Source organism: Aquila chrysaetos, chromosome 19 (genome assembly GCF_900496995.4).
Source record: "Aquila chrysaetos chrysaetos chromosome 19, bAquChr1.4, whole genome shotgun sequence".
In the NCBI taxonomy this organism is placed as follows: domain Eukaryota; kingdom Metazoa; phylum Chordata; class Aves; order Accipitriformes; family Accipitridae; genus Aquila; species Aquila chrysaetos.
In genome coordinates this window covers 8,494,381-8,519,077 of record NC_044022.1, presented here as the reverse complement: position 1 = coordinate 8,519,077, position 24,697 = coordinate 8,494,381, and the positions used below count along the sequence as shown (strand labels likewise).

Below are 24,697 nucleotides of genomic sequence, written 5' to 3'. Positions count from 1 at the left end.
AGGATAAGGACAGCAGCTCCTTTAACTGAAAAGCAGACTGGCACTTTGTTAATAATGACAGGGCCACATTATCACCATTTGACACAATTATAAAAAAATATAAAATAGAAAGGCATGGGAGCTTCACATCCTGGGGCTTCAGTTACAGACTTTCTACAGGCTAGGTATGTACTCAAGTAAAATACTTAACACAGGGGAGGAGAAAGAATCACATCACATGAGGACTTTAAGAACAGCTTAACCCCTTTTTGACACACAGTCGTGTAGGTATGACTGATCCTGCCTTGGGGCAGGGGTTGGACTAAGTAACCTCTGAAGTCTCTTCCAGTCTGATTTTGGATAACTCTGTAGTTGGTAGGGCAGCAAAGGTAAAGGTGAATCTTCTGATAAAGTTAGGATCTTCTCATATGCTGCTGTGCTGAGGAGCAGAGGACTACAGCAGGGGAAGGAACCCCCCTGTATGAGTTTAACTCTGATTCTTAGGGTTTTAACTTGTTTAAATTTCCATTCAAAATACAAAGCCTCTTACAGCAAATCTACAAGTGCCTGGCTTTTAGAACAGTGTTAAGCTCATATTCACAAAAGCTTTAACAGAATTCAAAACCATCAACTAAAGGACAGTAGAGGAGTAAGCTTATTACAGAACAGTTGTAAAAGCATCAGTTAAAACACTAGTACTTTCAGGCTAATCTACTTAAAAAAAAATTAGGGCTATAACTCACTTTAAATTAAAAGTAATAACTTCTTGTCTTGAATTTATGAGCTCATACCAATGTGAAATATGATGCTTCTTAAATCACTACCTCTTGAGTGACATGAAAGACTGTCTACCACATGATACTGTACAAGTAAATAACACCTTGGTAAGGTGAAATCCAGCATTTAGATGGAAAAATTTTGTACTTTCCTACAGTTCAGAAACATACTCTGTTAAGGAACTGGAGCAATAAAAATATCAAGTTACTGTCATCTTATACTGTTCAGAATAAATGATTGCATTACAAGTGTCTGTTCAACCTTTAGTACAAAATACAAAGCAGGATTTGAGGGAGTACTAGTTTTCAGAACTACATTTTCAAATCAAACTTGCAGATTTGGGAGGGTTTGGGGGGATTGTGTGGGGTTTTTTTGTTGTTTTGTTCGGTTTTTGTTTAAAACATATACAACAAATGAAGGCAGGTTTAACTTCATCTAGTGTCAGTATCATGCCATGAAGAGATCCATCTTTTTCCACAATGTTCATGTCTGTCTTTTGAAAGTTTTGTAGGGCACAAGACAAGCTCATCAGGCTGCTACAGAAGAGGTGAAGATCTCTTTTGTTCCCTTAAGGAAGGGCAATAAGATCTCAAACAGGTTGATTGACATCCTCCACCCCACATTCTTTCTCAAAGGTTCAGATCTCTGTTTTCTTCTACTGTGATCCCATCCACCCTGAAAAATAGGGGAAGTGATCTAGGAAAGGCAACGGAAATACAGTACAGCCCTAGAAACAGGACCAAGGAGCACTGAAAGAGAATCTGAAGAGCAAGATTAACTGCTGGACAGGATGACAGTTATGGCAATGACTACCTCCTGTAACAGGGACCAAAACCATACTCAAGTCCATAATGGTAGACAACACCAGTTGTTATATGCACAGGATAGATGCGGAGTGAATGTTAAAAAGTTTGGAAGGACAAAAGGCCATTCAGCAGTGACACTGGCAAGCTGTTTACCCAAACATCGTCCTTCAGTTCAACTCAAACACTAACCTGATAAAGTATTTTACAGCAAGTCTTTGAGACCAGACTGTTTCAAACCCTAAAATCAGGAAAAGAGTTTTCTCAAAACCTCTACAAAGACAATGAGTCAGGTCACATGCTTAAAACCAGCTCCCTCAGAAGTCAAAACATAACTTCTGGTGCCTCAGGTCAGTGTTTAAGATAAGTAGGGTAAAATCAGGCCTAAGGTTTTATTTACCCAGCTGAGACCAAACAGACCAATGTTTGCCTGTCCAGGGCTCCAAGCTAACCAGCGACCAGTCCACAACAAGCCATGTTACTGCAGTGCTTGCAGACTCTGCCTTCCAGCAGCTTTGTACTTCCAGAGGTACCTCATTAGCACAGCTTCCAAACCAGGATGGTCATCTATCCTACAAGCTCAGGGCAGCTGAAGACATCTTCACCCATTGCTGTCTGCAGATACTCCCTCATCCCCAGAAGTAAAAGGGCTCTTGAAAGCCATCAGGAAAGTAAAAGAAAAGCTAGTGGCAGAAACCAGTACCAGATAATCAAAGACAAATTTTTATGACAGGAAACATGAGACCCCTACTGTCAAGGCTCCCAAGTCAATGCTGGTTTCCCATTCTGAAGAATCACCAGACTTTTTGAAAGCTGTTTTTAAGCTGGCAACACTGTTTTTCTAAATATGTCTAACTGGGAGAGATAAAAGAGCCAACAAGATCTAAAAGAGACCAGGCTGAAGACCCATTAGTGTTATCACCAGCTCAAAAGAGCTTGCAGGTGTAATGGCCAGGCACGCTCTCTCTTTTTAAAGAGGGGGGAAAAAAAAAAAAAAAAAAAAAACCACACCCAAAAAAAAACCCAACAACAACAACAACAAAAAACTGTTCTAAGGCTTTTAGGCAAAGTTCCTTTAAAACAAAAAAGGATAAATACCTCAGACCACAAGGTGTTAGTTACAAGCTGAATTTCACCCCCTTGCCAGTCTGCTTTGTCCCACACCACAGCACGACTGACAGGTTCAGAGATCACCTCTCAACCACCCCCCAAGCCTGGCTTCAACCAGCCGGGCCAGGCCTCACAACTCACCAGCGTACACAGCAGCTCAAGCGTGAAGAGTAAGATCTTGCCAATAGTTGGTCATCTTATCCTCCTCTGAGAGCTAGTAAACTTTATTATTCTGTTAGTAAATTGTTACAAAGCAAAGCATTTAAAAAGATATGTTTTCACTTTACTAGCATTGTGGCAAGAGATCATACAAGTGCTGCACTGATTTCTATTCGGCTTGTATTACTTAGGAACTAGACACACATCCACTCAAATCTGTTTTTAATAGTGAAAGGAGTAGTAATAAGTTCAGTACCCAATAGTCACATAAGGACAAAAGTCATCATGTATTTATGCAGGAAAGTTAAGAGCACAATACTAAGAAACATTTACCTCACCCATGATAGTCCCATACCAGGGACATTGTAGTACAAATGTACCCATTAATTTGTCTCCATGGAGTTCTCAGCTAATGGAAAAGTTATTTCACAATTAAAGCTTTTAGTGATGCAAGAGGCTTGCAGTGTATATTCACGTAAATGCTACAGGTTACACACTTACTCAAACTAGCATAGAAAAGCTCTGAGAAGTGAAACTGGGTGAATATTCAGTTTTACAGCAAAAACCAGACTGATATCCTTCTGAAGTTGATGCGAAGCATGCTAATCAAGACAAGTTACTTCACAAAAATACTCATGAGAAGGACTATATAAAATATGCATCAAGGCACACCTTTTTTAAAAGGTTCATGACACTACTGTTATGAATTTTCTTCTTACTCAATCCTTCTGATTATTTCTTGCATCTTTTTCACTTTTATATCTCCACTAATGTCATTTAAGAAGTTCCACTTTTTACTACTTCATCCCATTTGTTTTAAGTTACATCCCATGAAAATGACACAGAAGGCAACTGTCTGCAGAATTCACTCAAGGAGTGCAAACAGCAAAGAAATTTTTAAAGCTTGAAGTGGACTTACTCTACAAAGGCCAAATTTGAAAAAAGTTAAGATTTAACCAACTAAAGTCCAGGGTAAAGAAATGCAGTTCTCATTTAAGTCTTCTAACAAGTTAATCAGTAGGTTTTATCATTAAGCAAGAAATACAGTCCTCTATATTCAACTAACATTAATGCAACTGATGTTTTATTTTTTAAGTAACTAAAAGTCAGAACACTTGCATCCATAAGTTACAATTAGTCCATTTTGTCCTTCCAGGTTCAAAGCTGCACTAGGCAATGTTTGTGAAGTTTAATACGGTGCAGCCAGAAAGTAGTCTGGTCATTGCTGAAATAAGGCTGTGAGCCTAGAGTTAAGATGCTTCTCTATTCCACCTCGCTTCCAAGAGCAAATTAAAGACTAGTTCAAATTATTTGCCCACTTACATGGTATATTTATTAACACTTTGTATCAAACCAAAATTTGATGCTATGGTTTGAAACAGATGAGCTGGTATGAGTACCACCAACAGTGTTTCACACATACGATTTGTTACCCGCAAGGCATACTACAGCTACTTTTTTTTGATTTTATTTATATGCTTAATGATTACATGTTATGAGACACCAAAATGGTTATGGGAACATAAGATAGTACCAGAAAGCTTGAGTTACCTCAGGTAGATTGTTGCTATTCAGAGACTATCAACACAACACTGCTGTCTTCAACTACCTGAAAGGAACACACAGAGAAGCCAGATTCTTCCCAGACGTCCATGGTGGTATGACACGGGGCAAGAGACTAAAGTTTCAAGAAGGGTATTTCCAATTAGATGTTAGGAAAGAAGTTTAACAATGAGGGTAATCAAATGTTGTAACAAGTTACCCAAACAGACCACAAGTGTTTACCCTTAGAGATATTCAAAACTCAACTGCACAAGTCCTGACCAAGCTGATGTAAGTTGGTCCTGCAGCAGGTTGGACCAGGTGACTTCCGCAGGTCCCTTCCAACTCAAAATTACTTTGATTCTGCAACATTTGCCCAATGCCTGTTTCATAGATCAGCTGATGGTGGAAGGAATAGATGATGCAGCCCCTGATTTTACCTGAAGTAGCATGCAGGACCTTGCTCAAAAATCTTACTGCTGAAGAGCCTCTCTAGGAGGAACAATAGCATACTAAGACTCACCATCTCTGTAGGAGCAACAAGAGCCAAGAACTTCATCACAGCTGTGCTTGGCTTCAGAATAAGATACTAAAATAAAAGTGAGGATACTAAGGAGATGCGAAGTTGGCAGTAAGAAGGATCAGATCCTTACAGGTAGCATCCAGAGAAAGTAAAGATACCATATAGACATACCAGGTAGTAAGAAACACTTGAAAGAGCAAAAGAAAACAGGCAGAACTAGAAATGTCTACTAGAAACAAGAAGGCAGCATTCACAAAGTTGAGACAGCACCCAAATGAACATGGCCATGTAGGATTATTAATTTGTCAAAATAACACAAAACAAAGACACCCACACCACACCCACCCCCACAATTTACAAGAGGAATAATTAAAAAAAAAAAAAATTCCCTTCTTTCTTCAAAATGCATGGAGAAGAATGCATAGGACCAAGAGATGATGAGAGTACAAAAGGATGATCATCTGCAAAACACACACAGAACAGTGATTTCTTTGCAACTGCTCTATTTCTCCTTCTAATCCTTGAAGAAAAGTGAAGCCTTAGCCTTGGGGACTCCCAGGGTCTGTCTCAAGTCACAGAACAGAGGTGAATGGAACCAGAACCAAGGTACAGGACATGTTTTGATATGGTTTGAATACCTGACACAGTAACAGTGATATACAACTGCTCACTTGAAACAAAACTGAATGTACACTATTGTGGTATCAAAGAGCAGATAAGTGGCAAGCATGATGCAACTTTTAAGGGACCTTCAGGAAAGATCTCAACAATAAACCTGTAAGCCTTATGTCTCTATCAAGCAAGTTAAGAGAAAAGGGTAGCACTGAATGAGTATTACGTAAATGGGGAAGAATCAAAGCAACTTTTTCAGAGGGACGTCCTGATTTACAGACCTAGCAGAATTCTCTAAAGGAAGCAGCAAGCACAGGCACAGGAGTCATGTAGGTGATGCAGTTGGTGTGAATGCCCAGAAGTCTTGCAACAAAAAATAATAAAAGCTTTCAAGGAAGTTAACTGGTCACATGTGAGATAAAAGGTCCTTTCATGGACAGTAACTAGTAAAGAGATAGTAAGCAGACAGTAGGAAGAACAGTCAGTTCTTACTCAGTGGAAGATGCTGACCAGTGCTGTTTCACAGGTATCTGTGCCCTTTGTTATATCCATTCATAAATGATCTGAAAGTTAGCTCATAAAATTAAGTCGGTTGTCATCATTACAACCACAAACATTTGTGGAAGGACTTTACAAGATTGTATGACTAGACAATAAATTTGCAGATTAAACTCAGTAGAGGTAGGTAATACATATATGAAAACAATAATATGAACTGACAAGCTCTGAGCTCATTACTGATGAAGGAGTAAGATATTGGGGTAACAGTATATAGTTTCATGATCTGGAAAAAGAAGTGAACACAAAATACTACATCACTGTAAAAATCTATAGTCCATTCACAACTTGACTCCTGTGTGAGGCTTTGCTCTGCCTCCCATTCTCTCCCCCTCTAACCTCACCAACTTGGGAGGAAGAAAAGGTCCAGAAATCTGTCCCCTTTGAATTCAGTTTATTATTAGGGATGTGTTGCAGCTAAGCAGACTGTGGGATTTACAGCCTGAAACAGTAAACATTGTAAACTCTTGGGTGCAGCACACATACAAGTAGGGACAGTTAATGGTACAACACTAGAATAATACTGGGGGACCATGTAGGGTAGAAGATGCCAAGTCCAATGCAAACCTGTTCATACTTTAGTCCAGAAATGGTCCCTGATTCACCTATTCTCTGAACTATGCCCATGCCAGTGAGCATACTAATAGTTAAGCAGGCACAGACTATCAGGTTCAGTAATACAGCTTGCTCCCCATCCCAATTTTACTTCGTAGCACAGATTCTAGCCGTATATATCAACCCTGTTTTTAATATTCTAACACTCTGTTGGATAGCTGCTTTCGGCTACAGTGCTCCCCCACAGTCAGAATAGAAGTCACCCCTGGACATAGCCATATTCCCTGCCTTCCCAACGTACCTGGAGAGGAAGAAACATGTTTTAGTCCCAGCACTAGAATGTGTGGTGCTCACTAAGACATAATCTCTCCCCCAAGAATCTCCTGCCCCCCTATTCCCCGCCATTCATCTCTAACACATACAGTCTTTGTTACACATGGAGGTCAGCAATTCTCTCTTGGCTTAGCCAGCTACCAGCCTCTTCCAACATAACCCAAAAGAAACTTGCAAGGACTCTTGAGTAGGGAAATCCTGCAAAGAGGCATTATCTCCCATGTCAAGATACTAGGCTAGAAAGAACTTTAATTTTAACAAGCACAACCATCCTTATGTGGTCAGGATGTTGAAGTCTCCATTGACCATCAACTGCACAGCACAGCTCTTGATCATCTTTCTAAACTGTTTGCTAGAAGTTGTCAAATCTTTGCTTACCTGAATGAAAGTAGCACCCTCTGCTGCTGCCCTCAGGTCTGTACAGATGCTAATGAGAGCCAACTGCTGCTCCGCACTCAAAGCTCCTTTCAGGAATCCCGACTCCTCCAGCTCTTTCATTTGTTTGCTGACAGAAACAACATACACATTTAAGTACTTTATGATTGTTAAGCCACCATTAATTTTTTAAAAAGCTTCTTAACAACCCAGTAGTATTATGCTATTTGCCATGCCACTGCATATATTTGTACTTAAAAAATATAAAGGTTAGTTTCAGTCATTTCTCTTCGCTCCCTCTAACCTACAACATTCTCTTCAAGCCTGGAGAACTCCAAGATCTACTTCTAGATGCAAGCTTATCACCACCTCAAACCTGTTTTCACTGGTGCAGAATCAGCAGGAGTTTTTATACTCATATTTAATGAGAAGAGAGGTCCCTTTAATATACTTCATCCAGTTTTACAAACAACAGCTCTTTTGTTATGAAGACTCACTGCAGGAACACTGTTTAACTGCATAGAATAAATACATTCCATACAGCCAGGAGTCCCTCCTAAAAATTCATACCCTACATAGGTAATGACTACATAGCAAGTATCAGAAAATTCAAGTAGTTACTAAACTGAGTGGCCAGAGCTTGAAATGAATGTTCAAGTACACACCATTGCGGGGGCTGGACATGCCACCTTCTCAGAAAAAGCCTCTACAGTTTGAAACCCATGGAAGTCCAGAGCAAGCAAGCCATTTTCAAAATTGTTAACAGTCACTTAGAGGAGCAATTTCCACAGAAATTAAGTGGGATTAAACTATCTGGTCACGATCAACCCAAAGCTATTTGATGTAGCCTTTATCACGGTTAAATCTGTCAGTTACCTCAAGCCAGAACTCCATTGAGCCTTTGGTTACTATTCAGCAAAAATTGCTCAGCCTGAAGAGAGGAGGAAATTGAACTAAAGATTAATAGCAGGGGGGAAAAAAAAAAAAAAAAAAAAAATCCTTTCTTCTCCCTACCAATCTAGTTCTGAAGCTTTGGCTTCTTTCTGGATGCCTTTTTACATGATAAATAAATTGCACTTGCAACCCAGTTGGAGGGTAGAAAAGCTGTAGCAAACAGAGAAGCTGTACAGCTTGGAAAAAGTTAGTGTATTTTTCTACTTCGCAAATCATATAACTGTATATGGAAATAACCAGTGATCCACCATGTGTTTCCCAAGTGACTGTGGCACTGGGGCACACATGATAGTCTTCATTAGGGGCTTTACAGGACAGTACATGTTAAATGGGCAGAACTTATTTATACAGGCCCAGATGATCTCCACTCCCAGCCACACCTCAGTCCTTAATACACCTGCCCAGGCCCCTCCAAGTATCCAGACAGTAACACTGGATTTATTTTTCTATCTAGAGACCTCAGGGATGGGACCCCATATGTTTGTCACAATCTACAGCAGCCAGAGACAGACCCTACCCTTAGTCCTTACGAAGCACGGCAGGCAGCCAGCCACCAGACTGGGATGTCAGCCCCAGACGACTTCTCCAACCCAGCGCTTAGACCCTGCGGTAGCCTTTCCTTAGCCCCTGCCAGTGACACCGCTGCAGCCACCTTTACATCAGCAATCCTAAACAAACCAGACACAGAGCAACCAGACCTCAGCTCTCAGTTGCTTTATGAAGTGGCAGGAGGTGTCATTTGTATTTTTCAAGCAGCATTTTAAATTAATTGAAAAGGGAGAGGGATGTAGATCATTACCTTTATCTTTTTTCTCTCTCTACTTTTTCCAGGCCATCTGCTGAGCAACGTGTGATAATGCACTCTCACTTTGTCAAACCATCCTTTTCTTTAGAGCTCATTCCTGTCAACAAGTATTGAGTCCATAGATCAAATAAAAATATTAAGATTCCTCCTCCAGATTTCCTGAACAAAATGAGTGGGATTCATCTCACCTACCCTGTCAACATGCAGATCTGACACAATCATCTTCAGCTCTCTTTTAAAGAAGGGAGAACCAAGTGTTTCAGGTGCACTTGATCTCTTTTAAGCATCCAAGTATGCAATCCATCTTGTCTTATAATGGAAGTATCTATTTATCCCCAAAGAAAATAGCTCAGAATGAGACATTTAGACCACAGTATCCTGAAGTCACTGAAGACAAAAGTTTGCAGGGATTAATTTAAAGACAATCCCGTTCCTACTTAACTATACAGAAGCAAGACAAACCTCATCAGAGATTCACTGGGCCCTCAGATTTTTAGCTTGAACTGGCTCACTAAATCTACCATTAACTGCCAAAGAATCAGAATTTTACTTCAGCATTCATGTAGTTGTGCTGTGTCCAAGAAAATACAGCAATTACAGGCTCTACCATTTTTATTGTGGCTTTATTAAGAGGTCATAAACATATGCTGCTCTGCAAGTTACTCTGATGTCCTTTCTTCCACTCAAAGCAGAAAAGAGAACATTTGTTTCCCAGCAAACAAAAGAGCTTGCTCCTGGTTTAGTACAACAGAAGAAACATACCTTCAGATCACCATGGACTTTGCATGTTAAATAGATGAATTTCCAATAACTAGTGAGTAGGTGAGATGTCAACAGAGGCTCTATTTGAAGCTGATAAAGGTGACAGTGCACCTTCTAAACCAGAATATGCACCCATATTTCAAATTGGGAAGAACAAAACCAACAACAAAAAATCTACATGCATGTGCACACACAGCGCTAACTCCTACAAGCATTAACTTTCAATGAACTATTTCAGCAATTAACTCCAGATGATCATTTGTGTACTGCAAGTTCTAGCACTTCCTCTTTATTTGTGTCAGAGCTGATCATGGACAATGATTTTTGACTCTTAGAGCACGCCTGGGTAAACAGCTAAGCATTGCATTCTGTTTACATTAGACAAGAGCTTTGAAAAGGTTCAATTCATTCTCAGCTGGAAAATGAAGCCAAGAGTCATACGCTTTTTAGACACTGCTCAGGTCTGTCCTGTTTACTTCCCTGGAATCCCTTAGACTTGGTGCCAAAATTAGTATTCCTACCGGTTTATGCAGTCCAAAACCGATGAAAAGAGTTCCATTAATGGCTTTCTGCCTCTTTTCTCAAAAACAGATTTAGGCTCAAAAATCCAGACCCTTCCTATCCAAAGCTAAACTAGTCAGAAATTATTTTCTGCTAAGTTTTGTTTACAAAAAGCAGGGGGGGGGCGGGGAGTGCTCAAACACACACCCCTCCAGGCAGCATCACAGAAATAAGTAGGAAATCCATCAAGTTTCTGGATCGGTTCCCCGTTTGGTTTCTTAACACCACAGAAAATGGATGGCTGGAACGCACAGACTTCTGCCTTTGAGCAATCTGCGCAGTAAAGAATAGGAAAAGGGAAGCTTCAGCTCCATTTTCCAACCTGCCAGGGTACACCAAAGCTTGCTAGGCAGGAGTTCCATCCAAGACTTAAGGCTTCCAGCACACTAAAGGTACCAGTACTTCACCTGTAAAGAAAAAGGTGCACCTAAACTAGAGTGTCCAAACTTCTGACTCCTTCACACCTTGTGAGGCGAGATGGTAAGGAACCAATCATAGAATCATTTAGGTTGGAAAAAACCATTAAGATCATTGAGCCCAACTGTAAACCTAACACTGCCAAGTCCACCATTAAATCATGTCCCTAAATGCCACATCTACACCTTTTATATACCTCCAGGGATGGTGACTCAACCATTTCTCTAAGCAGCCTGTTCCAATGCTTGGTAAGCCTTTTGGTGAAGAAATTTTTCCTAATATCCAGTCTAAACCTCCCCTGGTACAACTTGAAGCCATTTACTCTAATTCAAAAGGTCTTAACTATCCATTCAACAGAAGTTCATTTCCCAGGTGCACATGCCTAAATCCAGCACCCTCTTCTTGCTCATAGGCTGTGCATTGCTCTTAAAAAAACAAAAGCGGAACTTAAACTTGAAGAGACTACAACAGAATTATTTCTTTCTCCAAAAAAAAGGGTGAAGTTTTTGTTCACTTTCTGTGCAATATGACACTCGTCTCATCCTCCCTGGTCCTCTGAAACTCAACTCCATGACTGATAACTGAGGGACTCAAAAAGGCTAGAATGAGACTAAGAGATCTGACTTTTCTTTTTCTTCCACAAGTTTTTACAGAAGTTTGCAGCACCCATCTCCTGTTCCATACCTTTCCTTCTCTGCCAGTGATGACCATCCCATCATTTCTGCTCCTCTGTCATAAGCCATTATCCACTACACTGTGCATTGAACACCATTTCTTAATTAACCAGCAAAACCATCATCGTCATACTTTCAAACTTAAGGCTGGACTGATTCTTCCTCCTAAACAAAAATCTTCCTGTTAACATCACCAATCTTCATGCTAGCCATTTATTTAAATTAGTATAGTTATTTAAAGCATGGAATAGGAAATAGAACTTGTGCATTACTTGAATTTTGGCCTTCCCTCCCAGGAAAATTTTTTTTGCCCCCCCCCTCACCAATATATTTGTTGACATTCTGGCTCTTTTGTTCCACAATTTAATTTTAACTCTTCCAAATGCTAAACCCTCTTTATATTCCCCTGGGGTAATATTGTCCACACTTTTGTGGGAAAGGAAGGGAGCTTCCCCTGGTATTTATCATACATTAAGGCACAAACAGATCGTTTTGTACATACAGCAGTACACCACTGACCTCTACTGGATGACTCTTTATTCAAAGCAGCCTAGACTTCAGGATAATCATCCCTGAGGATGACCACAGATTGAGGTCACTGCAGCCATGTCAATAGAACACACCACAGGACTTCGCTTTGCAATTGTATGGTGTGCACAGTTTGAAGAGTTTGACATGAAGAATTCGCACCCCTAAGAAAATACTACCTCCTTTTAGAGCCCACACTTTGCCTACCTCCAGAGTTTTACTGTTGTACCTGACTGCCCATGTCAACACTACTCTGGGAAGTGAGCCAGTATTTGCTTCAAGATAAGGTAAGGCACCCCAATCTATAACAACACCCCTGATCACATAAACTGCCCCAGATGCTCATGGTCACAAATCCTGTTCTAAAAGTTTTTACAGAAGGACCTTGCAAGCAATACTAATACTTAAGCCATCTTCTTCACACCCCATTGCCTCACCTTTATCCACAACTACTATTGGGCAGTCATACTACTCAGCACACATTGCTGGAACAAGCAAATACTTGCAAGATTAAAGACCACTTAATCACAAACTTATTGCCCAAACCAGCAAGAAGAATAGAAAGAAGAGAAGACACCACCATTATTATTCTTCACAAGTTCAGGCAACCACCATTGCCCAAAGACTAGGACCATGAACCAGTCATGGCACCAGACTGCTATCTAGTCCTGTCTGATAAATGAGAGAGTAGTTGGCACAGCAAAAAAACCCAGCCAAAAATAAGCCAGCCATCACCAGCCCCATATACCTACCCTGAGACACAACAGACCAAGCAGACAACTGAAAGCCCCCGATACTGGGACCAGCTCACTGTCCACACATGCAACAGCCAAATAGTAAGCAGCTAATACTGAGTTGCAATTGGCCATGTGAATGCATAAGCAATCACCTTCCCTCTTCCTGCTCTCCCCAGACTAAAGGTAAGCACACAACACACCACCACGGAAAACTTATTACACATTATGTCTTCTTGAAACAGCAGTACAAGCTGGACCATGAAAGTATGTATGTTTTTGTTCAAACAAGAGAGATCCAGCGCTGTCAAATGTACTTCATCCATAGCAATGGCAGTACATTAAAGAGGGAGAGTTACACATCTGCATTTGCCACAGTTTTGAAGAGGCACAAAGCAAAGGAAAACAGGGGAGCCGGGACATAGTACAAAAGTATGGTGATGCACACCATACAAGTTCTGAGATCTCCTAAAGTTATCACACACACAAACTGTTTTCTAGCCCTGGCACTCTGAGGATGTCTATATTGGCATTACACAGACCAGATACTGCAACGACAGCAAAGACTTTTTTTTTTTTTTTTTTTTTAAACAGGAAATGCAGTTACAGTCATTATGTTTTTCCATGGTAAACACAGAGTTGCCAATATTGCTGAGTCTGAGCAGGGTATGCAACTCATTACAAGTCCCTTCTGACCCTTAGAAGATCAATTCCAATGCTGTCTCCAGATCTAGTGAGCTAAATAAGTTCACTCATTAGGTTTGTCAAGATTCTTTTGGCATCTTGGCATCAGAACTGAACAAGTTTATGCTGGGAAACCTTCCTGCTAGGAAGCATTTTCTGTGGTTCTTAATATTTTGTTTGTTTTAAGTTTAGGTTCAAGATGGAAATTCTCACCAAAACCAAAGTCGGCCTACCTAAAATAGAGACCCACAGTTCACATCCCTGCTTCTGACCATGCAGACCCAGCCTGAAACCTGGGTCTCCCACACAGTCACAGATACACTGGCTGAAAGGGGCCCTGGGAAGTCTCCAGTCCAGCCTGCACCTGCAGCAGAACTATTGCTAACATGAGATGAGGTTAGCCTTGGTTTAGTGTAGCCAAGCCTTGAAAGCCTTCAGGGATGGAGATTTCACCAGCTTTTTGGACAACCTGTTACTTCTGCATACCAGGCAAATGTCAACACCATTAACTGTTCTCAACACATAGCCTTTGTAATTGCAAAAATCAGTCTTATTTAAATCATATATTCTAGCTGCTCAGGGGACTGGCTGCCACACAGGAATGAAGCGAGAAGACAACACTGCCCTTTGGAGGTGTTTTCAACTACAGAATGGCCATGCAGAACCCTTCAAAAGGCAGAATCTATCCCCTTCCAAAACCTATTAAGACATTCTCTAGTTAGTTCTGCAAATGAAACAATTTTCCCTATCCAGTTAATTGCACTTGTGGGGAGGGATAAACTGAAAGGTAGAATCAAGCCTATGATTTAGCACAAGCTTGTTGTGCCACTCGATAAAAATATACTTTGATAAGAATTGTCTACTTAAAAGGTGTCCCCTCAAAGGAGATATATAAAACTACCAAGGAAGACCTAAGCCAAGCTGCATTTTGCCCTTGATACAAACACAATGTCAATACAATACAGACCAGAGACTGGCAGAGGAAGCCAACTTGGGAAAAGTATCTAACCACACAGCCATGGAACATGCCATGAGCTAGGAAAAGAGAATAAAGCCTTATCAGTGTACTCCTCGTGCTACAAAACCAATCCAGTAAGCTGTTCCCCTTTTTATACAAACAAAGCATAGGAGGGCACCAGACAGCAAGAAGTAATGTTCATTCAAATGTCTTTTCTAGAGACTAGTCTCCTCCTGGAAAGAGAAAGGTGATAAGCTTGAGTTACAGGGGGAAGAGTCTTTCAAAACTGGCTACAGTGAAGTCATAAGCATAGATATGGTTTACTTCCTTGGCCTTGTGACCTGCCATACATCAGGCACTTCATTACAAGTTCCAGATCCCTATTCACAACAGTACGGAACTCTTAAAGAACTTCTCTCCACTTGGCCAAGGGTGGGCAGGGAAATGCTACTTTTTTCTAGCCCCTGCATCTTGTTTGTTTTTCATAGCAATTGTGCTCCTACAGTACAGAAAAAGTTAAGGTTGCTTAGGGCAATACTACATTTTACTATGTATCAAGTCCAATAAAAGTTAGGCTTAAATGAATACTTAAGAGGAAGCGTGATACTCTGATCTCAAGACTGCTTGGCTCCAACTCTTTAAAGGCCCAATGTCTTTGAAGCATGCAGAAAAGCAACCTATAGTCAGGTAAAGCTGACATGTAAGTAATTCTCACTGAACAGCTTCACTTTTGAGTTTAGATTCAGTACCATGCAACCTTAGCAGCATCTACCAGTTTTCAGAAAGCAGAGTTCTGTAGAAGTCCATTCTGGAAGAATGGAACTCACTAATAATTTCTTTTCATTTTTAATTAATTAAAATTTAAATTAATTTAATTTAAGGGAGAGGGTCCCTATTATTTAATAGAGGGTCAAAGTTGCTTCCTTTCCAACCAAATATTTCCATGTTTTGATACTACTATTGCATTTCACTTTTATCTATGTAATAAAAGTAAAAATAGTAATTCTACGTGCCCACATCCCTAGATACAACTACCACTTCACAAAGTCAACTTCAATCTGTCCCAGAAAATTTTTCTACTTGGGCTAAGAGAAGAAAGGAAGGATCAGAAGATAGAAAAGAGCTTCTAGTATAATGTACTGTTTAGTGCAGTTGAATATAATAATGTAGTTTTAAAAATAATCTTGTCTTTGTATTTTAGCATAGACTACTTCCTGAGATCTTCTACAGTATTTTTTTCTTTAGTTAGCTATAGCCTTTATGCATACAACTGTTTGTTTTTCATATATTAAAACCCGTTACCTGCTCCTGTGTCCTGCAGGAGATACAGTTTTGTATCTCATTAAATACCATATTTAACCAGCATCTACTTCTAGAAAGAAATCACAGAATGCATGCGCAAATATCCAAGTTTTAGTGTCCTCTTCAGAGTCAACTGAACTTTCTCCCCTTGCAATAGTCTTTCACTATACATGCAAAAACTATTCTATATAATACATGAACCAGTTACATAGGGGAAAAAAATACAGCATTTCCACTGTAATTAATCAGCCTTTATCAGCACCATAATTATGTTTAGAACAGTAGCACAGTAACTATTCAAAAAAAGTTTACATATTACAAGAATCTTGAAGGTTTTTTGGGGGGCATGCACTAAAGCATTTCTGCATCATATGTTTTAGGATTACTTTCAGGAATAGGGTACTACTTGTTTTTCTAACTCTCATTATTTTAAAGTTTATCAATCTTGCATTCAAACCAGAATCACACTGACTCAGAAAAAAGCATACTGGATATGAAAAGTTACCTTTTCCAAGGCAGGTTACTACAGCATGTATTCAGTAGGTCAAGTGTGGCATAAAGCTGTTCATTAGTTTGTTTCTCCAACAGAACAAAAGGTTGTACCATTAGAGCAGACACTGGTTAATAATGCCACCGGTACACCCAGTTCAATCCAATGTGCAGTTGTTTGTATGCCAGGGCACTGACTGCCATGTGTCTGGCAATAGGTAGATAGGTAGTAAATCCATCATACCATGTAGGCCTTAGTAAACACACTCTCCTTTTCCTTCTGTATCTGGTCTACTGATATTGTGGCAACATGATACATATTTCCACTTGTTTCAGTAGATCCAAATTCCATGCTTTAATCTTATTTTTTACCCATAACCAAAGTCTTTTGAATAAATTTAGAGTACATTTCAGATTTTCCATAGATACATGCAGGCTCTCATGATCATTGTAGGTCCATACCAGTCTCATTCCAGTCCTCTTGCAGGACTACACACCCCTACTGCCCACCTACGGTTGTGTGACAGTTGAATTCATTAGGTAAATGAACCTCAAGATGTCCTGTATATAAATTCAGAACAAGTTACAGGTCAATGTACTAAGAGTCCACCACATAAAATAGTTAATAAATATTTAATATTTCTGCCAAAGGAGTATCATCTCCTTTTAAAAGTAAAGTGAATGTTGTTTACTACTCAAATCCCACTTGTTTAGAAAAGGGAAACTACGAACAGTCCTCTGTATGCCCCAGTTACTCTTTAATATGTAGAGTACCTTCATACACTAAAAGTTCACAGACTGCAGACTAGAGTGGAACAAATACTTTTCAATACTAAAACAAGAAAACCCACAGAAACCCTAAGCCTAAAAACTTCCCTAAAAGTACTAGCTATCTGGAGACAAAAAGAAAAGCAAAGCCCAGCAAGTCCAGACAAGTAGCCACCAGCTGACTTTGTCAGTTGCTCTCTCCTGCGAGCCCTTGTTACCCACTCAAGCTCCAGCCCTCACACAAGTATCATATCAATAACTCAGAGAGATTTACTGCAGGTTGTGTGCTATGAAATCAGTGCAAAGAAGTTCAAGTTTGACCATATTTTGATAGATACAATCATTAAAATACTGGTGAAAGAAACTGCATAGCTTGTATTCTTGTCACAAAAATGTTGTCCTGAAACTAGGCTTTTTAACCAGGATGTTACAACAGCCAAAACATACAAGTTAATTATAAGTTGAGTTAAGAGCACCTTATGTAAAAGGCAAAACCTGCCTTGAACTCCTACGGGGCAGCAGCACATGCAGGCACAGGACAGTACAGACACACCCAAACAGCACTCTATCCTATTACACATGACATCTTATGCTTCACTTTCCCAACCCAAAAGCCTTAGAAAGCTTAAGTCCTCATTTTGCTATTAGAAAAAGAAAAAATTAGGGGTGAGTGCTGTCTTTAGTTATGTAGACTGCAAAACTGCCCCCTCCACACTAATCCAGAATCCATTAAGGCTACCGCTATGACAGCGATTCTGAAAAAAACAGAAGTGTCTGTCATCTAGGTGCAGCAACAGAGACGTTCAGTCTGACTAACACCAACCAGGAAAGAGAGGTTTGGGGAACAAAGAAAAAAAAAAATTGTAGGAGATAAATTCCCCCCCCCCTCTTTCATTATCAAGCCTTTTTTAGCAAACCTCACTAGATATCACATATTGTTTAACTTCTAAACTCCAACAACTGAACTGACCTACAAGGGGCTCCTGAAGTCACACCTCCTTGCTGTAAGCCTTGTTACAGAACACAATCAGGCTGCAACATGCCAAAAGGGAATAGTACTTCATGAGGAGAGCAGTAAACCTGCAGAACACAAAGTCCTTTGGCAACGAGGCCACAAAAGGATTTACGCAAGTTCAAGGGAAGGTTAGAGAAACACTTGGAAGAAATCTAGTTAGAGTTACTGAATACACAAGCAACTTAGAGGCACTAAAGGTTGGGCGAGGGGAGCAGACAGGCAGGAACTTGAACTTGTAGCTCTGTCATGTACCAAGAGAGCATGTGCCTTTAGCCATAGCACCACAGGGCAACAGAGTACAGGGCTGGAGGATTGTTGGTCTGAAGCAGTGCAATTGTTCTTGTGTTCACACTCTCAGATTTGCTCCTTCTAAAGATGCTTCCCAGCCTCTCCTATAACGAATCAGCAGTTGCATCATTAGTGGAAGTAGCCATCTGTTCTTCTAGGACTCAAAAAATATTAGTTTAAGAATTTTAAAAATTCTAGTTATGAAATACTAATAATTGTAGCAGGGCTCCTCAGCAATCCATATTAACCTACTTCCATTTTGAAAGTCTTTGTTGTCTTTCTACGCAAAAACTCTTATTTCTATAAGCTAAGCTTAAAATACATGAACAAACTAATCACAGTAAACATTGTTTCAAGAACTTGGATCTAAACATAAGCTCTTAAATCACTACTTAAGAATTAAAGTGCTCTTCAGAAGTGTCATTGAGAGATTTGGGAACATAGTTCTTCTGACCTTAACAGGACCTGTACTTCTAAGTTAAAGCCTTCTTCCAAGCTTAAGAATCTATGTACCCTTAAAGAGTAAGATGTGCCTGTTCATTCATAATTCCCACAGTTTCATTACAATCCTGGTCATTTCAAAACAGGTGACCTACCGAATGTTTTCCAGTGCACTTGTTAGCTGTTGTTGTGCAATATCATAAAGTTTCACTTTGAAGCCTCCAGCAGCAAACACCATGGCCCAGCTGCAACCAATGAGTCCGCTGAAAAGAAAACAAGTATCAGCTAATAAATAAAGCAGAATTTATTTTGGGGAAGGGGGTTTGACAAGCATTGCAAGAAGGAAAACAGAGCTCGGACTCATCAATATTTGATGAAAAGATCGTTTGCATATTGGTAAAAAACAAATCTCTCTCTAACAGAGAAATATCCTTTGCTAGCCATGTAGCAGCTTCTCTGAGAGCTGGAAGAAAGATAAATGAGGAAGAAAAAACAGAAAAAGGACAGCAGAATTCAAAACAGTAGGAAGCACTACTTTGGGACACTGGACTCAAGTATCAACAGTTTTGTCAGCTGCAGTCTTAACCTGGAGTTGGTGCATGGAATTACGTTAAAGAGATTTTTTTTTTTTTTTTTTTTTTTTAATTTTAAACTCATCTGTTCAGTTCATAGTCTAAAGACAGACACCAGCCCATTAGTCCAAGAGTTCAGGATCCTGCTTCAAAGATGATCAGAAAACCTAAGGCCCAGCTACCAAAGTCATTGGTCCTCTACAATTCAGGAAGTACCATAAGCATGTGAAAAGGGAAAAAAAAAACCAAAACAATCCCAAAAAACCAACTATGGGTTTGATACTGCTTTTCTACCTACTGACCTCTAGCACTACCCTTCTTTTTAGATGAAGCACCCTACCATGCTGGAGGTATGCAGGAACAGTCTGCCTACATCTTTTGGTGAAATCACATTACTGAGAAATACATAGAGGAAACTTGCAGTAACTGACAATTTTATCATGTCTCTTAAAGCAATGCAGGTTTTAACTCAATAAGATTTATAACATGCATCAGCCGCTTCAAACGGAAGCACCGAGGAACAGCGTAGTAAGCTTAAATAACCTGAGATCACAAAAAAAAAATATCTCCTTAACAAAGACAAGAGCAGAACTCCATACCCATGAATGTCACAGTGGGGATTTTGATAATTACAGGCATCTCCTGTCATTTCTGAGATCACTGTATTTGTAGCATTAAACTTAAACAACCTCTGGCAACTGGAGAATACAAGGCCATTAGGGCATTGATAAAGGATTAAAAGGGGAGTAAAAGTCAGAGATAAAGCAATTGGGCAGATGAGAAAAGAAGGAAGAGAAAACAGGAACATGTTCAGCCTTTAGTTTAAATATTAAAAAAAAAAGGAACAAAACAGGAAGTTGCAGGAAACAGCAGGAATCAGTGGAAATAACTGGGACAAAAAAAAAGAAAAAAGAACAAAACTTTGCATTTAGCATTGTTAAGCAGACAGTAAGTTCTCACTCAAAACGGTTACCCTTTAAAACAAAAAAAACACACACACAATTTCACTGTAGTAAGCCCAGATCTCAGATGTTCTCAGGCAAAGTACAGAACAAGCACACTTAAGGAAAAGGTAAGGTATGGGTCAAGGTTTGTTAGCTACTGTAGCCTCCTGGGTAACCAGTACTTTTAAAATAAAAGCATTTGGATCACTTAAGCACATCTGAGCTACCAATATCTTTATAACTCGCATTATCTCTTTCAAATTGCACTTTTAAATTCCTCAAATCAGCGTTCGACAAAATTTTTATTGTTTCAATACAGGTTTTTAGGATTGTGGGGTTTGTTTTTCTTTTGAACTACAGAGCGTACAAAATAAGTCCAGCTCTCCGACCCTTCGCACGCCTACGGCGAATACGAGTTCCCCGAGTGCCACCAGTGAGAGCCAGCTTTGCCACCGTCGCATGACGGCGCTGAGACACGTGTCCCCAGACCTCAAGTGGTCTCACTGATAAAGTTCGTTGCAACCCACGCTTTTAACACAGAGTTACAGCAGCAAGTAGGGGGCTGTTACTCTTTGGCAGGTTTTTCCTCTCCCCACCAGATTATTGTTCAAGTAGAGAACTTCAGTTTTAGCTCAAAAGGAGGATGAAACAATGCATTCCCACACAAGTCAGAAATACCGCTGTGTCTTGCGGCAAGAAAGCATCACTGCAGGTGTGCCTGAACAAAACGCTGGAGTTTCTTGACGTAGTTGGCAAACAGGATCTTGAAGTTGCGTTTGGATTTCTCCACCCTTGCACTTACACACACACAACACTACAATGAAAAGGGGCAGCAGTCTTTCAGATCTAAAGGACAACTTCGAGTAGATGCTGTAGGTGTTTGTTGTTTGTTCTGGTTTGTGGCGGGGTTTTGGGGGGTTTTTGGGGTTTTTTTTTAAAGTAGTCCAGAGCTGTCAGGGACCTAAGCAGAGCCACTCTTTCTAATGAGCCAAGCAGGTGCATTGCCCCCCAGGCTCCCGAACTCCAGCAGCCGCAGGAACCCGCAGTCGGCCAGACCTCCCTCGCCCCGGCCCTGCTCTCCCCAGCACGGGCTACCCAGGCCGAAAGCCACCGACCGCCCCGAGGCAGCGCCTCGCTGCCACAGCCGACGCCTGCCACGGCGGGGACAGCAAACCCACCGCCCCGCAGGCCGGACCTCGCCGGCGCGGCGCCCGAGCCCCTTGCACCTCCCCGGCCAGCCGCTCCCAGAGCCCCCTGGGGGCCGGGCCGGGCCGGCACCTCCTCCCCGGGGCGCTGTACCCACCCGCGGGAGGGGGGAAGGCTTTACCTGCCGATGATCGCAACCTGCGAGGGCTCCATGCCTGCGGGGGCCGGGACCGGCAGATGCGCCGCTACCGCCACCTCTGCCTTAATGCGCGGCCGCCCCCCACCCGCGGCTCCCGCCATGTCACGGCCGCCCCCATTGGCTCCTGCTACGAGCGTTCCGATTGGCTCCGCGCCGCGCCCCTCAGCGGCCGCTCCTCGAGCCGCCGGCCCGGCCTGCGCTTCCCCGACGGGGAAAGAGCCCGCCCAGAGGCGGCGCGGGGAGCGGCCGCCCCCGCCCGGGCGAGAGCGGGCCCCGTCGCCCACGGGCTGCCGGTCCTCTCCCCCGCACCCGCACGGACACGGAGAGGTCTCCCCGCCCCCCCTCACCTACCGGCGGCTCTCACCTGGGCCGAGTCCCAACTCGCCTCCTTCCGTGCTCCACAGGCCGCGGGGGGCACGGCCACGACACCTTCTCTCACAGCGGTCCTGCGTGCGTGCGCCGGCAGCGCTGCCTCGGCCCCCGTGAAGAGACAGGCCCTGCGTGTTCACCCTCGGGCTGCACCGAGCGGCAGCAGGCGAGGGTGGTCACCTGCAGGACGAGGGCCGAGAGCGGCCTTTGCCCGGACGGAGCCCTGCCTGTTATACCCGCTTCGGGGTGGGACAAGGCCAAGGTTTGGGTAAAGGCCAAGGCTTTACCCTACCGTTAAAAGGGGTGGACCCCTATGGCCTCGTAATCGAAGGTGTCCGGGTGCCCCCAGGTGAGCTCCCAATGAAACTGAAACACTTGTGAGGGTCTGGGCCTTGGGATTCACAGCCACCTTTGGAGATGCAAAGACCCCATCGTGCTTTGGCCAGAGATGGTACTAGAACGCATCAAACCCCGTTGCTCTCTGTTTTTTGACAAGGGCACAAATGAATTCCAAAGTAAAGTTCAAATTTGAAACTAATTCCATACTTTTTTCACATTAAGCAAGGCCTTAGTATTGTTAAAAAGAGTTTCTTCTTGAATTGAAAATATATTTTTGCTGTCCTTGGTTTTCATACAAAAACTTTTTAAAATTGTGCAAAAATGTGACATTACAATGTCAACGTGATTCTTTAAGCTGCTCTACAACATCTACTGTTCCTGTTGTCGTGGCATTACTCATTTTTTCTAATTCTGTATAGTTCCTACTCATACGCAGATTGCTCTATAATCATACTGGGTATTCCTGAAAAAAACCAAAAGTTAGCATTTTAAATGCTTACTTGTTATCAAAGATGATATTACTGTACTCTTAACATAGCTTAGAAATACTTGCAAGTTTTCTTGTGTTTCTGGCATTCTGAAAAAAATTAAGTTGAAAATTAATACATTTCTTCCCAGAATAAATGTTTCATAGTTACTGACAAAGTTCAGTGAACCTTTGTTTAGCTACAATTTCTTCTAGTTTCCAAGAAAAAAATAAAATAGAAGACCTACATAATCACTTTGTCCATCCATCCCTCTCACTAGCCCTTTGCTAATTCCAGCCACATTCAACAAGGAGACAGAGATCTCAAAAGTACAAATTCCTAAAGGCTTCACTAAGACCACTCAATGGACAGCAGGTGGAAAACCAAACCAGGACCTCTGTCACTTCCTGACCTTACCACCACCCATGTACCCAGAGACCTGCCAGTAGCTGCAACATGCAGGTGGAGCAAAGTGGCCATAACGGGGCCACAGGAAGATTTAAGGAAGTGGGACAGGAGCATGGGGGACGTCTGGCCGTGCCAGTTCTGCAGCTCACAGCCTGCGTAGGCTGGTGTAGAAAGCATTGTTTTATGATTGTAGCAAGTACCAATTTTGCTCCTTTGAAGACTAATTCAAAATGGCATGATTTGGCATGTGTTACAAACACAAAGACCTTTGCCTAGCCAAAGTGTAACTGAAGCAACCAATGCATACTCAAGTTTTTACTTCAAAGAAAAAAATCAAGTTCCTAGAACATAAAACTAATGTCTCCTGGGCTTTGGAAACATGGTTTTCAGAACAAGGTCACCATCACTCCCATTTGGAAGTACTTATCAGTTATTTTAATATTCTTTGACCTCCTAAGATGTGTATTTATATCTTAAGTTGTGTTAAGTAATACACTGTTAGAGACAAAACGCATTACAGATAGACAAATGGATTCAGGAGAATCAAGTTACAACTGTTCAGGAGGTGTTACTATAGGGGTCTGAAAGCCAATCACAGTTGTGATAATAGCAATTACAGGGCCTTTAAGTTCTGTTGGTGAACAAAACGAGGTCTGTGGCAATGAAATCTGAACTATAGTATCATCCATATATTAGTGACAAAGCCACATAGATCTGCATTAGTTTTTTGATTAGGGTATGACAGCAGCCATATTCCCCATTGTTTGTGGTGACCAGACACACTGGTGAGTCCAAACTGAACAGATCAAAAGTGGAGAGAGAAGTTTGCAAGAAGAAAGAAAAATATAAAGAATTAAATTCTCAGAAGTGTAAGTCAAGGGAAGAAAATAGGGTTTGAAAAAAAAGAGCAAAGTTTCATGTTTGTGTAATAGCTAAGAATTTTTAGGCCCAGTACTTGCACGAATAAGTACGAATAAGGGACAGTGATTCTCCTCCCTCTTCTGCAACCTAGATGGGAACCTCAGCCCAGAAACATCAAAAACCTATAACCAATAATATGGTGAAAGGTCCTGGGATCCATTAGAGAAGGAAAAGTAGGGCTTGTACTGGCAGCAGGAGAGGCCCAAGTGGAGCAAATATGCACTCACCAGCATATATATTCTTTCTTCTAAGTCCAACAGCAGTAGAAGCAGTCTTGACTGGTGTTGGGAGCTGCAGAGTTGATCCCTCCATGTTTTTAGTCTCTTTCTATTGAGCATGCTCCCCTTCTTCCCCATGTGAGGAGCTGAAATCTGCTACTGGCTGGAGAGAGGAGGTGGGTTTACGGTAGGGGAGGAGTAGGACGGTATAAAAGAGTCATGTAATAAACAAGGGGAAATAACTAGCTTTAACTGTGAGCCACAGGGAGGTGGAATATGAAGGAGATGTAAATTCCCCCTTGCAGAAAATAAAGGAATTGCATGCTTCTAAAATACAGTGTCCTAACCTGAGCTTTTGGCATGGGATGAAAACAGAGGCATAGTTCACATTTGTTAAGTATTAGATTG

At 41.4% G+C, this 24,697-nt stretch overlaps 1 protein-coding gene across 1 annotated transcript in view; it reads right to left on the bottom strand.

Moving 5' to 3' along the window:
* The window catches only part of CRYL1 (crystallin lambda 1), a 60,325-nt gene extending 38,642 nt beyond the window's left edge, over positions 1-21,683 (bottom strand). The window contains exons 1-3 of the mRNA XM_030042653.2: positions 21,550-21,683; positions 18,862-18,969; positions 7,330-7,456 (exon numbers count right to left, since the gene is read on the bottom strand). Coding sequence (XP_029898513.1) covers positions 7,330-7,456; positions 18,862-18,969; positions 21,550-21,668 — 354 coding nt within the window. The 5' untranslated portion in view covers positions 21,669-21,683. The remainder of the gene's footprint in view (positions 1-7,329; positions 7,457-18,861; positions 18,970-21,549) is intronic.
* Between the last annotated feature and the right edge of the window lie 3,014 nt (positions 21,684-24,697).